Source organism: Carassius gibelio, chromosome B16 (genome assembly GCF_023724105.1).
Source record: "Carassius gibelio isolate Cgi1373 ecotype wild population from Czech Republic chromosome B16, carGib1.2-hapl.c, whole genome shotgun sequence".
Classification (NCBI taxonomy): domain Eukaryota; kingdom Metazoa; phylum Chordata; class Actinopteri; order Cypriniformes; family Cyprinidae; genus Carassius; species Carassius gibelio.
The window spans coordinates 17,541,961-17,557,030 of record NC_068411.1 but is presented as its reverse complement, the minus strand read 5'-3'; the positions used below and the strand labels follow the sequence as shown (position 1 = coordinate 17,557,030).

The following is a 15,070-nucleotide window of genomic DNA, read 5'->3' as shown; positions in this document are numbered from 1 at the left end:
AGATAGTTCTCCAAAAACTGAATAGTCTGCCATCATTGTCTCACTCTCTTGTCAATCCAAACCCATAGGACTTTCATCTTCCTACAGTGAAAGTCCAGGTAACCAATGTCCAATAATTGTGTCATGCTTCATGCACTAGAACGAACAACCTTCAGAAGACTTGACTTAAACTGCTACAATGACCGTATGACCTTTTTAGATCTTTAACTTTTTGGTTACCTGGACCTTCGATGGATGCACGAAAACCTCTGAGATTTCAAATAAAATATCTTAATTTGTGTTTTGAAGGTGAACCGAAGCCTAATGGGTTTGGAATGACACAAGTGTGAGTAAAACACTGGAAACAGTGACTCATTTGACTCGACATCTCTTTTGATCTCCCTGTACGTCACAGGACTCAAAGGAGCTGTCGCAGACGGGTGTGTTGACCCTCCAGTCAGTGACTCTGGCTGACGCTGGCGTGTATTTATGTGTCGGAGCTGTACCTTCAGTGCCAGGTCTCCGAAAAAAAGCCAATGTCACCCTTACCGTCACAGGTACTAAGTGCAAACACAGACACACACAGCTTTATAGTGGTTTATCAGTGCAAAGTGTCAATACAAGCTGTCATCAGTAGCAAAGCAGCTTGCTTTCAAGAGATAGAACTAAACTATGGGCTGTCAACAAATTGTCAACTCTTGTTGTTATACCAGCTGCTTTCCATAGTGCGGATATTATGTTTGGATACATGTAGGAGTTCAGTGCCATAAGAAAACAGTAATGTGTGTGTTTTCTGCTCCGAGTTATCAGTCAAGGTCAATTGTAAGTAAAAACACAATTCCAAATCTACATATACAGTAACATGAAGTGAAACCATATTATACACTTTTAAATTCAAACCTCTTAGGTTGTTAAACAATGGTACATTACTGTTCGATAAGTCAGGTCATAAGTCATCTATTACTACGAAAATGAGAACAGATGTTGTTTTTGTCAGTTTCATATTCATCACACTTTTTTTTAATTCCCAACAAAGTCAGGAGTCTTTTTAGCGCTAATGCGCCGTAATGAAGAGTAAAGAATGCACATTAGGTGTGTAATTGATGCTGATCTGGTGTTTTATCGTTCTCTTGCTGCCGTAGAGGATGATGGGAAATGTTAGTCTGCTCATAAACCAGCTAAATTAGTTGGGTTGTCTGACAGTAACAAAATGCTTACAAACTAAATGGCACTGTCAACATTCACATTTACAGCTTATTATGATCCATAACAATTAGCTTTTTACCATACAAATGTAATTTATACACCCCCAACTCAGGGTGTAAACAAAATAACAAATAAGGTCCCGGACTTTAACTAAGCCGCTCATGTACGTTCAACTTGTAAATACATAAATTCTGATAAGAATTTCTACATGTGTAAAGAGTTGTAGTAAACTTAGGCTACAGTAGATTAGCTAACTAATATGGGATGTTGTTGCATTAAAGGATGAAATAGATGTTTTATAATAAGAAACTACATCAAAAGCACATCTTTTTCAAATTATCTTCGACATTTTGCTTCAAATCAAACGTTGCGATTCATCTCAGAGGCCACTAACAATGTTGAACTAATTCCTACAATAAAACACAAGCTTTTAAACCCTTTTTCACCTTGCAGTATGAGACTGTATACTGTAACACCAGGGCAGGTCTCATGTATCTTAGATGTGCCATCGGAAAAACTTTCATTCTTGATTTCCTGGTTTTGTTCTATAAGCCATCATAGCATTCAGTGTATTCATGGGTGTAATTCACACCTTTTCCTGGTTTCCAAGAAAGGATGGCGAGGCATTCATAACATGGTCCATAAATTCTCCCTTTGTCCTGAACACATGAATATGATATCATATGAACATGATGTTTTACTGAATCCTCAGTAAACTTGTTAAGCTTGTTAAACTTGTTAACTCTAGTCTTAGGTTTAATTTAGAATCCTTGTCATCAGTAGACAGAGGAATTTACACCTCAGAGACTCAACCCAAATACTGGCCACTGATACTATTCATGTGTTTTTGTTTTGAAGGTGCACCTGAGATTGCTGCTCCACTGAATGGTTTTGTTGAGAAGGAAGGAGGGCTGGTCACTCTCAACTGCTCTGCTCTCGGTCATCCTGCTCCACAGTTCACCTGGAAACCTTCTGGCAAAGAGGTGCGTGAATGTGCTTCAAGTAGATTGGGTTTGATCTTAAATCAGAAAGCTGTATTCGTTGTATTTTTCATCTGTGTGTTTGTGTGTAGTCAGTGAACGTAGTGGGGAATAAGGTTATCAGCACAGTCACTCTTGAGGCCTCGGCGGCAGTTCTGAAGGATGGTGTGATTTGTGAAGCATACAACAAGCATGGGAGAGACAGCAAGAACTTCAAGGTGTCCATCAAATCAGGTTAGTGCATCCTGCTCTTATAGACTATGTTGGGACTGGAATACTACACTCTAAAAATGACTGGGTTAAAATAACCCCACTGGCAACCCCGTGCTGGGTAAATATCGGACAGAAAACACTGGGTTAACTTGTTTTGTCTAGTTTATACATATAAACTAGCAACAGGGTTTGCACAAAAGCAGCCCAGCATAGATGCTTCATACTGCTTTCTGGATTTTCAGAAATCAGTATGCAGAATGCTGGGATATACATTTCAGATGCTTTTGTACATTGTCACAATACCTCATTATGTTGCATGGTTTATTCAGCTAGGAGCAACCAGATATCTCAATTATATAGGAATGCTGTTATTATGGAAAAAATTTGTCCATTTTGTGTAAAAGTGTCCCAAACTTTTGAACATAGTGTATTTCCTCAGATTTCCTCAACATATCATCACAGACTCTCATTTACTCTCAAATGTTACTGATTCTCTAAATCTTGTTCTTTTATTTCCTCTGTACAGATCCAGACAAATCATCAAATCCCAATACTGCTAACCGAGGTAGACACTTGTCCCAGCTCTCTCTGCTCCTCCTCTCCCTCTCAGGAGTCTTTCTTGTACATACTCCGTGATCTAGCTTTCCAGCCCTTTACACTGTATATTATGTACTGGTACCAATCACTGTGTATATTGTATATTGTATTACGTGTGTGATCTTTGTATGATGGCCGTCCTCTATTTTGTTGATGCTACACCTTTAACTTTTCCCTCACTTGAGACAATAAAGGATTCTGTTCTATTTTACTTTCCTCTCTTTCCTTCTTCTCTGTGTCTGGGTGTTTGTCTCTTAATACCGCCGTCCGTTCATCCTCGAGTGTGCTGTCAAGTGTTTAGCTCGTGCGGTCACTTCAGCGTGTGTACGTGTTTGTCTTCATCTTGGTGATGGGCCTCGTTGTGTGTGTGAAAGGTAGAGTGTTTTTTTTCCTCTGCACTGTTCAACTGGACTCAACTTTCTCTTTCCCATAATGCTGCTAAAAGGAAACCCAGTATTTAAAACAGGTCTGTATAACCCCTGTTGCTTTTCTGTCTTTGCATGAGAATAAAATAGTGCATATGCATGTATGCAATTGTCTGTTTGCACACAGCTGTGAGATTGTGTGTTTGTGTTATCATTTGTCAAACTGTGACCTTATTTATCACTGATTACTTGGGTCTCATTTTAATGTAGACAAAAGGACAATTGCTTATTGTTCTGGTTCCCCCTCTGTGTTCCCCTTTGTCTTTCTTTCCCACCCAAACTCATCACTTCTTCACACTCGTCTTTAACCTTCAACTTCTTACCAACTCTCTTCTCGCTCGATCTTCTCAGCGGATAAACAGCAGGGAGGTTCAAGCGCGGTCGTGATTGCCGTGGTAGTGTGCGTTCTACTGCTTCTCGTCCTGGTGGCTCTGCTCTTCTTCCTTAGTAAGAAGGGCAAGCTGAGCTGTGGGAAAAAGGACAAGAAGGATGTGTGAGTATCCTGAACCATGATAACAAACATTTGCAGGCAATGTGTTCACATTTCCATTTATTCACTTCATACCTTTTGTCACTTTGTCTCCTTCCAGGGCATCTGGGGAGGTGAAAGGTGGTATTGTGGTGGAGATGAAGTCCAATGAGAAAGGCAATGAAGAGGCTGGTCTGCTTAAGAAACCAAATGCAGAACAGGTGAGGGGCCAAAGGGGGTTCTCAGCTGTACCACAGTACCAATTTAGTTTTTGTAAAATATTTATTGTACAAAAAAAATAAAAATAAATGGTGGAATAATGTTCTATCATCATTCAACATAACAGATACATGCATGTGAAAATAGACTTGTAGACAGAATCTGACCTGTACTCATTCAAATACATAAAGGAATATGTGATCATACAACATTATTTTGTATTTTAAATGATAAAAATTCTCTAAATGATAGAAAACATTTTGCTGACAAATTGACAAAATGGAAAACTAATTGTAAAGATTTAAAATCACAATTAATTAATCTTGAGACCTGGGCCTCCACTGTGATCACTAAAGGGATAGTTTGCCCAAAAATGAAAATTTCTCCATGATATTTTTGTTACACAAAGCATTGCTTCAGTTCAGAATGCCTTTATTAATCCCCCGGAGCCAACTGGAGCACTTTTTCTGATAGATGGATGCACTTGTTTGGGCTTCAATATCTCGACCCCATTCACTGCAATTATAAAGCTGGGAAGAGCCAACACATGTTTTTATGTAACTCCAATTGTATTCGTCTGAATGATAAAAGTCATATACACCTATGATGGCTTGATGGTGAATAAATCATGGGGTAATTTTCATTTTTGGGTAAACTATGCCTTTAAATGGACAAATAGTCTTTAATCTTGAACATTTTATTACTTTATGCAACTAAATGATAGCCAGTAAAAACAGTATGTGTTCATTAACAATCTTTCCACTTTTACAGTGATAAAAAACGAAGAAGAAGAGATACAAGTAAGAACAAGATCTCCAGAGACGTAGGGGATGTTAGTGAATTAAGAGTGCTCTGATGGAGGAGAAGAGAGGAGATGGAGGAAAGAGAAGATGAATTCATTTTAGCTGTACAGTTTTCTTTTTTGAAAGATTGTGGGAGGGGCTATGCTGGTGAACAGAGGGTGGGTTTCAGTTTAGTAGTGGGAGGGGCAATAAATGTAAATTTGGCATTATTTTGATAAGGTTACATACTGTGTCCTGATTGTGTAATCAAGCCAATCTTTGTAGTACAACTCTATTAAATAGAGCGCAGCTTAATGCAGAGTTCTTCTACCCAAAACAAAGCAGAAAATTCACTGTGGACACTGGATGTTGCTCTTCATGCTGTATGTTGTTTAAATAGTGCAGTACAGCCTTTTTTTGCATTACAAACTGCACTGTGTACATTTTTGATTGTGAACTGCACACGTGCCATTACCCTGATTAGTCAACCCTACAGACCACTTTATGCTTTGGCCATGATCTGCATGGAGCATATGGCTGTGCCATTAAACACGCTGTCCAGCTGTTCCTTTCAACGCCTTAGATATTTTAGACCATGCCTGCATGTCCCAGACCTGTATGTTTTGAGCTATAACCAAAAGCCAGAGGTGTTGGGAAAGAAATAGCGTTTGTGAGAATCCCATTTAAACCATATATCTGACTGCATGGACCCATTCAGCCCAAGTCTGAGAGTTGTAGAGGAGTTACAGAACTAACTCGATCATCTCATTCCTCTGTACTGCACTGAATTCCATTCAACAGCCCAAACATGTTCAAAGACTTTAACCTAACTCTGTAATTATCACACATAGTTTAGTAAAAGGACAGGTCTATAGTATTTTAAAATGCATCCTAATGGGATTAATCTTTCACTTTTTTATATATATAGTCTAAGCTCCACTATTCTTTTTGGATTATTAAAATACTGAGCATTATTGGGAATCATCTACTCACTGAGCAGAAAACATAATGAACATTCTGTCCCAATATGCTATTCTGTTTGAAGTTTTTCCAACACTATTGATATCTCTAAGCTTTTCATTATTTATATTTAGAGAAACATATCAAGTTAAACACTTTCAGCCTTTTCTTAAAGCTTAAAAGTTTTTGCTCTGTTTAGTTATGTGAAACCCCAGGGCTTTATACATTCATAATTCATACACCAACGAATTCTATCATCATTTACTCATCCTCATCATCGTTCCAAACCTAGATGGCTTACTTTCTCCTGCTGAACACAAATTAAGATATTTTGAACTGCTTTTGTACACAATGAAAGTCTATGGAGTACAAAACCAAACTAGATCCCATTGATTTTCATTATAAAATAAAAACACTGAGAATGACATAAGGGTGAGTAAATTGTGACATACTGGTAATTTTCCTTTTTGGGAGAACTATCACTTTTAAATTCTGAGAGCAAGGAGATAAACATGAAAACTTGGTAAAAGTCGAGGGGCAGGGGCAGAACTATGACACTGTTGTCACACAGTGGTCATCTTTTTTGTTATTTATCAATACTGTTGCCGCTTTCACTTTGTTTTTTGTTTTTTAAACCAAACATATGAGTGAACATGGGGTGTAAAAATGATTTCTTTAAGCTTGTATATGACGTTACAGGTTTCTGTGTTTTGCATATCTATGTAGTCTGTATCTTTCTCAGTAAAAGCACACTGTTGTTCAGGTGGCACAGCTGGAACATTCTAGAATCAGTATGTTGTTGGAAAACCCTGTCATTTTCCCCTAAGCCCTACTGTTAAACAAATCTCTGAGCCTTGTTATTTGCTTCAAATAACAGATTCACAATCTGCTGTTCTTAGAGTCGGGTCCTCTGCATGTCAGAGCAACACCCAGGGACAGTTTTTACGCAATTTCTGAATATGGTCACACACACTTAAACAGTAAAGTGCTTCTCTGTACCAACAAAACAGTGATTCTAGAGTCTCTAAGCAGCAGGTTTGGTTGGATGAGGGTAAGAAGAGGAGAAAAGAGATGGATAGAGAGTGGGAGAGGGCTTGGTTTGAATATAACATTATACTTTTTTATCTACTGAGTCTTTGTGTGTAGTTGAGAGTATCTTAATGAATCAGTATGTATTAATTGTCCAGTAGACACATGGAACATGAGCTAAAATATCGCTGAAAATCTCAAACACTGGAAAATGTATATGGTGGCCCGTTTATGAAGGCCTCTTGTTTTAGACTCCTCACAGAATATTTTGTACTTTTATCTTGATGCTCTTTTTTACATTTACTGATTTCATTTTGCAAAATGTAGTCATATGTTCTGTCAATGTAATGTGTGATTTATAGTTATGGTCAATATTTGCATACAAGTTATTTGAACGCCCATTTTCTAAAACAATGAATTACAAAAAAAAAAAAAAAAAAGGTTTTCCTAAGGATACGCATCTTAACTACTGAATGATTTTGCAGTTTTGCTAGTTTTGCAAGAAATAAGAGAGCTGTTTTGAATAAGATGTCATACTTTATGGATGTCTGCAATGGTTTGTGCCCTCCAGGTATACTGTATATTTGTGGTACGCATTTGTGAACTTTGTAGCTTGTCTTCTTCTGATTGGAACTGTGTAGAGTTTATACTGTCAAGCAACAACAACAACAACTACAACAAATCCCAAACTGTCTCTTTTTTTGTGTGTGTGTGTGTGTGTGTCTAAAATTACTGTATATTAAACATTTTTACTTACCTTCTTAACATTCATCTTGAGTTCCCGTTTGGGGCTTCAGTCTTTGTTCTCTACTTCTAACGATGTTCAGATTTAATAGACATTAATCTGTTGGAAGCGTCAGGTAAGTGACTATATCATGTATGATCTTGTTAATGGTTAAATGATAATGTGAAACCCCTGTAAGGGATTTCAACATGTAAAGACAGTAGGCTATTATCTTTAAGGACAGATACACGCTTCCGAATTGAATGACATTTAAGTATGCTCATTACATTATGCAATTCGATAGGCGTGAGGTTTGGTTATTTTATATTTGTGAGAATGAATCATCGTATTTAGTGATATTTTGCTATAGGAACCAATTGCATGATGATTGTGTTCACACTGTAGCTAGTCAGTGAGCGTGGAACAACACAATGCGACCTGGAACGCCTGTTCTTAACTGGTTTAATCTTAAAACCAAGATTTATTTTTATTTTCTTCGAACTGTGTGGTTTGTGAACATATGTAATTTATGTTGTAGAACAAAACGTGATAGTCTCAAATCTCGGCGAGGTCAAATCACGCGGACAAACACAGGTGTAGTGCACCGTAACAGTATTTGTTGAATTGTGAACGCTGGACACTTCCTACACATTCTCAAGATTGTGTCTTAAAATGTAGAAGGCTGCCTACCTACACAGCATGTTTGGAAAGATGACACAGTCAGAATGTCATCACAACTTCACCCACAGCCTCGTTCATCCTTGCCCCGGCCTGCCAGGTGTCAGTCAAGGTGGTGAAATTCCTCCTGTGCTGAAATTTGCATGTAAGGCGATCATTTTAAAAATACATACTAAGCCACCCCCCTCAGGTGTGATCAACATTACTTGCTTGCACTGTCCGTGTGAATTTGAGGAATGAGAAAGAAGCATCTGTGGATCCCTTTTAAATAATTGTTTCTGACAGTTCAATCACTGAAGGAGCTCATTCACCTGTCAGACCAGCAGCACAGGAACAAATACATGTTAATGCAGTTGGATATCGAGATGACAATAAGGATGGGAAATTGAAAAAGGATTGAAATCCTAATTGTTTCAGATATAAAAAAAAGACATTTACTGTAGGAAGAGAAAAGATGTGTCACAAAAGGCTGCAGCTGGACAAGATCTGTAGATGGAGGAAATTAGGCAGGATGCTCGGAGAATGATGTGAATGATAAGAGAGGATGAAAGTGAGCCATCAGATGCTCTCAAGCACATTGTTATGCATTTGTGTTTAGTGAATGGAGACACTGATGTCTGGATCTATTCCACTGATTTAATGAGGATTTTCTCTCATCAAAGCAAGTGGCTCTCAATCTTTCCCCAATACTGATCCACTAAGTACTTATTGTTAGTATGTGAGTGAGTGATTAAGATAGAGACTTTGCTTTAGTGGTCCAAAATATAGGTTTAAGTAATTGAGTATTTTATTTAAGCATTAATTACTGTAAACATTTTAATAGGTTGTAGTTAACAATATCAACAGTGCCTGAAACTGAATTATAACACTTAAAAAGGTACTCTCGGTTATTTTTTACCTAATTAAAAAAAAGTACTTCTGTAGAACTTACAATATTTTTTTTAAACAAATAAATAAGCCGTCTTATTTTACGTGGAACTGCTGCCATGTTAAAATCGCAGGACGAACTGAATACTGACTTCATCTCATTACCAGCCCTGTTATTGGGAACTCATAAGTGTGAATGTTGAAACGGTATGATGCTGTAACTGAAATGTCAGTTTATAAGGGCACATTTAAAGTTGAGGTGTGTAATTTCTGTGCCACTGGGGCATCTGTGGACAGACAAGAAGCAGCAAGGCATTTTAAGTGATAAAAATATGCATGAGTTACAATGAAACTGAGGGCAGGTGTAAGATCTGCCTGGACGTGCCAACAGTCCTGCTGTTATATCAACACAGGTGTAATAAAACACCGTGCCAGGTATGAAAGAGAGCGAGAGAAACGTTTATTACTGCCTAAACATTTGGATTTTTGGGCAAGGTCAAATTCTTGTAAAAAAAAAAAAAAATCCAGTCCTTCTAGACAAAAAATATCAAGATGAAAACAGCAAGATGATGATTAAAAGTACATCCCACACTCTTCTGTTCTCACAAGCTTTCATGCTCTTTCCACTGACTCATATTCTCATACCCACAATCCCTTTCTGCCATCGGAGGGAGTTTTCTGGCTTGATTTCATGGGGATTTCTCCTAGAAACTGCTAATTGCACGTCTGTGTGTGTGTGCGTGCATATTATATGTTACATGTTCACTCAATTTGCTCTTTAATGATGCAGTGAAGGAGACCTCCTCAGTTTGTCGTTCTCCTCGGCCCTCCGTTACAGCCCCTGCTGTGTTCGGGTTCAGAGCAGAATGTTATCAAACCAGCCTTGAAGATTAGCTAAATTATCTCGCTTTGCTACTTCAAGTGAGACTTTTTTTTAATTAGCCGCTTTTGTGATGAGTTTATTCTGTTTTAATTAGATTCTGTGACTGATGAGAAGAGATTTCAGTGACACCAGAACCAGCCGGTGTAATGTGGCTGTGTTATGGTTGTCAGCCTTTGGGAGGGACTTTCTCATGCATTAAAGAAGAGATAGCAGAAAAGCCTTGACATTACTCACATAGCTGAGCCCTCTCTGTTTATCAGCACTACTTGTGCTTTAGTTCACCGCCGAGCACTCGATGCCGTCTGGCTCTCGAGGATGTATGTGTGTGCGTTCCTTTCATATTTCTTCTTGAAGAACAAGTGCATTACAGGAAGATTTGTTTGAGGATATCTCTACTTCCATTAAAGATTATTTATAGGATATGTGATTATTTTTATGCAATAGGAGTCTGAATGAATGAATCTGTGAGTGATTTTCTATATCGCCTTGTTTAGTTTGCAGATCCTGGTAGTGCCTGGTTAGCTTCTGTTTCCTGAGAGTAATGGTAAACCTCTGAACAGTGCCTCTGAATATTTTTCCTAAAACAAGGGACAGGATATAAGTAGCTATTAGTCAACAGTCATTCTTCCAGTGGGTTTACAACGTGCATTGCAAAAACAATCCCTCTGGAATAACCTGTGGTTAAGTGGTTTTCTTTAGAGCCTGATAATGATGTCTCTTCAGTCTCAGTCAACTAAGCACTGCTATTATTAACATCAATCTCGCTGTTTACACCTGGTATTAACATGCATCTCAAATGCGATTCCAGGGACCATATACATAACTCACAACATCAGCTGGGGTTATGTATGTTAGGGTCAAAGGTTAAGGTATGGATAGATGGTTATCCCCTGCTGGTAAATGCTGCAACAACACTCTGTTTATAAAAAGCATCTTTCTCGGGCTGATAAAATGACTCTTTTTGAAAAGTTTTGAAGAGTTACTCATATATGTTTAAAATAATAATAAAATAATAAAAATCAGATTTCATATTTGCAGTAGATGATGTTTAGACAGACTGCAGCTGTCTGACCCAAAACGGGTCTAAGATCTTAAATGTCAGTTTTGCAAATACCTTTAATGCAATATGTAACATCGTGTTATCAATCTATCTGTCCCTCCATGCATTATTTGTTCTATCTGTCTGTGCATGGAAAGTGCCTTTAAGATCTAAAGACCTGTAAGTGAATTGTAAGAGTAAGACGGATAATTTCTGTCAGTCTATTTATTTATTTATGATGCTCTTATGTTAAAGATATTTGAATAACTTTGTTCACGTCATGTAAAGTGTGCTCGTTTTCTCTCGGGCTGTGTTCCACCCCAGGGGTCTGTAATAGTAATGCCTTAAGAAGTGTTTTTAAGATCTGGATTCCTGTAAGTGGTGTTATAAACAGTTGATGACAGGTTTTTTCCGTTCTTTGCACATTCTCAAGTAATGTACACACGTGCAAATGACCTGAATCTTATCATTCCTGACTTTTCCTTGAATGCTTGTTTTGTTATGTTAGATCTCTAAAAAATATTCTGGGTATTTTAAGTTGTTGTAAAAAGCGTGTGACAGGTTTGTTTCCTCGGGCTACAAGTTCCCTTTGGCGTACTTTCATGGTGAACACCAGATAAACACACGCAGGTGTTGAATAGGAAACTCTGGTTCTTTTGAACACACTGAATGTGTGTGCACATGTCTGTTTCTATTACTAGCGCTCATGCAATCTTGCCTTTTAGCAATGTATTTTCATATTGGCACACACAAGATGCAGCTTGTTCTACACAATACTGTGTAATTTTGTCTCATCAAAGGTTGCTTAAGTGTAAGCAAACATGTCATTTAAAATGCAGTGCTCGATGTGTTGTGGTTCCCCATATTTACTAGCAATGGCTCAAATAAATTGAAAAAGAAATTAGTTTTAAACTAGAAAGAAGGAGAGTTTTATTTGTACTCGAAATGTGAAGAGCTGCCAACATTGTCTACTGCTTTTGGTATGCTGTTAAATGGTGTTGGTTCAATTGGTGATGGATAAATATGTGTCTGTTGCAGCTGTGCTGTTATCACAGTGCTCGATTTGAGATGTGAGGATGCTGTTTTCATTAAAGGTCCGCTTCAGCTACATTTGTAGGAAAACTGTTCTGTCTCTCTGGGTCTCTCAACCCTCTACCAGCAAAAATCCAACTGAATGCAAAAATTCCACTCAATCCAGAGGTGAGCCTTCATTTCCATTCGATTGCTCAAACATTTTTGTTATACTGTGAATTTTTTGGATGATGATAAAGTAAAAAAAAAACTGTAAATAATAATAATAATAATAATAATAATGATAATAATAATAATGAGGCCCTAGGAAAATATCAAATTATTCAAAACAATTCTGTTTTGATTACTAATTGTTTTCATTTTGGAAAAGAAGTGTTTGTATTCACTGTTATTTATTATTCATATATTAGCTATTTATTTATTTGTATTGAGCATTTATTCATTATATTTACAGTTTGCATTTTAATTCTGCTAAGCTTTAGTCATTTTGTTTTGTGCTCTTGTCATTTTTATTACTTTTTGTATTTTAATATATTTCTATATCTATTTTATTTTATTTGAATTTTAGTATTAGCTATAGTAGCCTATAATATAATTAGCTATTTATCTCTTTTTAATTGCATTTCATTTCATTTTCTTTTATTTATTTTTTTTCATTTCGGTTAACAAAATCGACCCTATTAGTTTTAGTTAACAAATACCATTGTGGATTTGGCCATAGACTCCTGCAGTTGAATTTGTGTAATTTAGTCTGCAGGGATTTTATTTCTTCACTTGTGCTGCCTTCACGTGCTATCTGAATTATGGTAAATACAAGTTTCCTCATCGGAAATTAGAAACAAAACAAAATGGCCTTTCAGCGTGGATTAGGCTACAAGAACGAAAGACGAGCAAGTGTGCATTATCAACTTATCACCAAATTATTTTGGTAAAGCTTGAATGAATGCTGTTATTATGAAACACAGGTGTACTTTTATCTCAACACACTTGAGATCAATATGGCAGCTGTTGAAGACTCTGGATCACTCAGTCTGTATTAAAAGCCCTTCAATGAAACCATTAGAAGAGAGAATCAGCACTCACTTAGCGGCCTGCCTGGGGAAACAATGGAGGAGGGAGGGGTGGCATGGAGCAAATGACCACAGAGAGTTTACACAACCACATGATGAACAATGAGGTGGGCGGTCTAGATGCAATGCAAAACAGTGCTACAGCACTATTATACTCTAGTCACTGCTGCAAACGTTTAACATACTGTAATAGATCTAAAGTGAAGCATATGTGTAATCAGAGAATACAAATACTGTACTTGTAGCTGATTTAGAGGAAATGAGAGAAAGTGAGCAGATGGAGAGAGAAGGTAAAGTGAGATGAAAAAGCACTTTGATACAGCAGAATGGTTTATGGAGAGTATGTATGCACTCCTTTAGTCTGAGATGGCAAAGACAAATATAAAGAAAAGATCATTTATTCTGCAGAAGCATTTACAGTTCATGAAAATCACTTTCTCGCTGTGAGAAATCTGTTGTTAATGTGCTTCAGTTTATTGTTAAAGACCAGATAGCAGGGGGTTATAGTTGGACAGAGAAAGATTAATGGAAAAAGAGAAGTAATTGCAGTGTGTGTGTTCTGTTAAATGATGTCCATCACTAGCAGGGGAATGTGCGTCCTGGTACAGTGTCTGCTTTCCATCTCTATTTTAGCTTAAAATTCAGATAAACAGAGAGGAATTTCAGTAAATGTGTGAGAGAGATTATTCAATAACTGGAGTGGGTAAAAAGCAAGTGCACTGGTCTGTGTAAATGACAATAAATTACAGACATTGTGTAGATAGATTTAAGCAAACAGAGTGATAGAAAAATAATAAAAGCAAAAAGAAAATTGTCTAAGAATGTACAAAAGACAAAGACAAAGATAAGGTTTTGTTTTTTCTTGTTTTTTGCCCCACTGCCAGTTTCTGGCTGGTTTGAAACACAAACTAAATATAATTTTTTTTTATAACAGAAACTAAAATCACAGAATGTTTTTGTATTTATTTACAGCATTTATTAAATATTTTTTAAGAATAAATGTAAAAGTTAGCATATATATATATATATATATATATATATAGAAAAACAAGAAATAAAAATAAGACAGTAATTTGCAGACTATTTGACTGTTGAAACAGATGCACCTATTGAAAGACAGATGAGGGGAAAGGATGGAGAAGGCCAAGAGGGATCTGTTTGGATGGGTGATGGGTGGAGAAGAATGAGGTAGTGAGAGAAAGAAAACATGAGAGATAGATGACAGTGAAGGAAAGACAGATGGTGGAGTGAGTCCAGTTTTGGTAGAAGTATTAATGGACACAGCTGCTACTACACCATCTGGGTGCATAAAGCATCTTTCTTCAATGACTGCCATTTACAATTAGCCACAAAATATAAATATATGCAAATATTTAATTGTATCAAATTAGATGTAGAATCAGCAACTTTGTTTGTTTGTTTGTTTTCAGTCTCATGTACATGTGAAATGTATTTACTTTAACTTTACTTTAACATTACAGTTCAGGATTACTGGAGTAATATTAAGGATTGTGCACGTTGCTGTTGTGCACTTTCTTCAAAATATCTTCCTTTGTGTTCACCTGAGGAAATGAAATTTAAAAAATGTGATCTATGCTTGGCAAAGTAATGTAAATTCGTAAAATCTTGAGATTTTTTTTATTGGTAAAAAATTTGAAATATATTTTTAAAACACTCTCTTAAAATAATGATTATGTTTCGGCTATTTATAATAAAAGTATAAATATGCATACACTGCCATCTAGTGCGCATAAAGAAAACAGCAAAGATTTGTTAAAACATGCTTAGGTCATGTGTTCAATACTGGCCACATTTTTATTGTGCTTATTAAAACCCAAGAATCATGAAGTTCAGATCATCAAGAGCAGAGAAACAGCTGCGTGTGTGTTCTCATGTACGTGTGTGTGTGTGTGTGTGC

At 36.9% G+C, this 15,070-nt stretch overlaps 1 protein-coding gene across 2 annotated transcripts in view; it reads left to right on the top strand.

Moving 5' to 3' along the window:
* bcam (basal cell adhesion molecule (Lutheran blood group)) overlaps positions 1-7,548 on the top strand; it is a 47,459-nt gene extending 39,911 nt beyond the window's left edge. Inside the window, exons 10-17 of one of the 2 annotated variants that reach the window (XM_052578707.1) lie at positions 395-536; positions 2,044-2,168; positions 2,258-2,399; positions 2,905-2,943; positions 3,421-3,441; positions 3,752-3,893; positions 3,991-4,090; positions 4,860-7,548. In XM_052578707.1, the coding sequence (XP_052434667.1) occupies positions 395-536; positions 2,044-2,168; positions 2,258-2,399; positions 2,905-2,943; positions 3,421-3,441; positions 3,752-3,893; positions 3,991-4,090; positions 4,860-4,862 (714 nt within the window). In that variant the 3' untranslated portion in view covers positions 4,863-7,548. The remainder of the gene's footprint in view (positions 1-394; positions 537-2,043; positions 2,169-2,257; positions 2,400-2,904; positions 2,944-3,420; positions 3,442-3,751; positions 3,894-3,990; positions 4,091-4,859) is intronic. The other variant, XM_052578708.1, reaches the window with a different exon arrangement.
* The last annotated feature ends 7,522 nt before the right edge of the window (positions 7,549-15,070 follow it).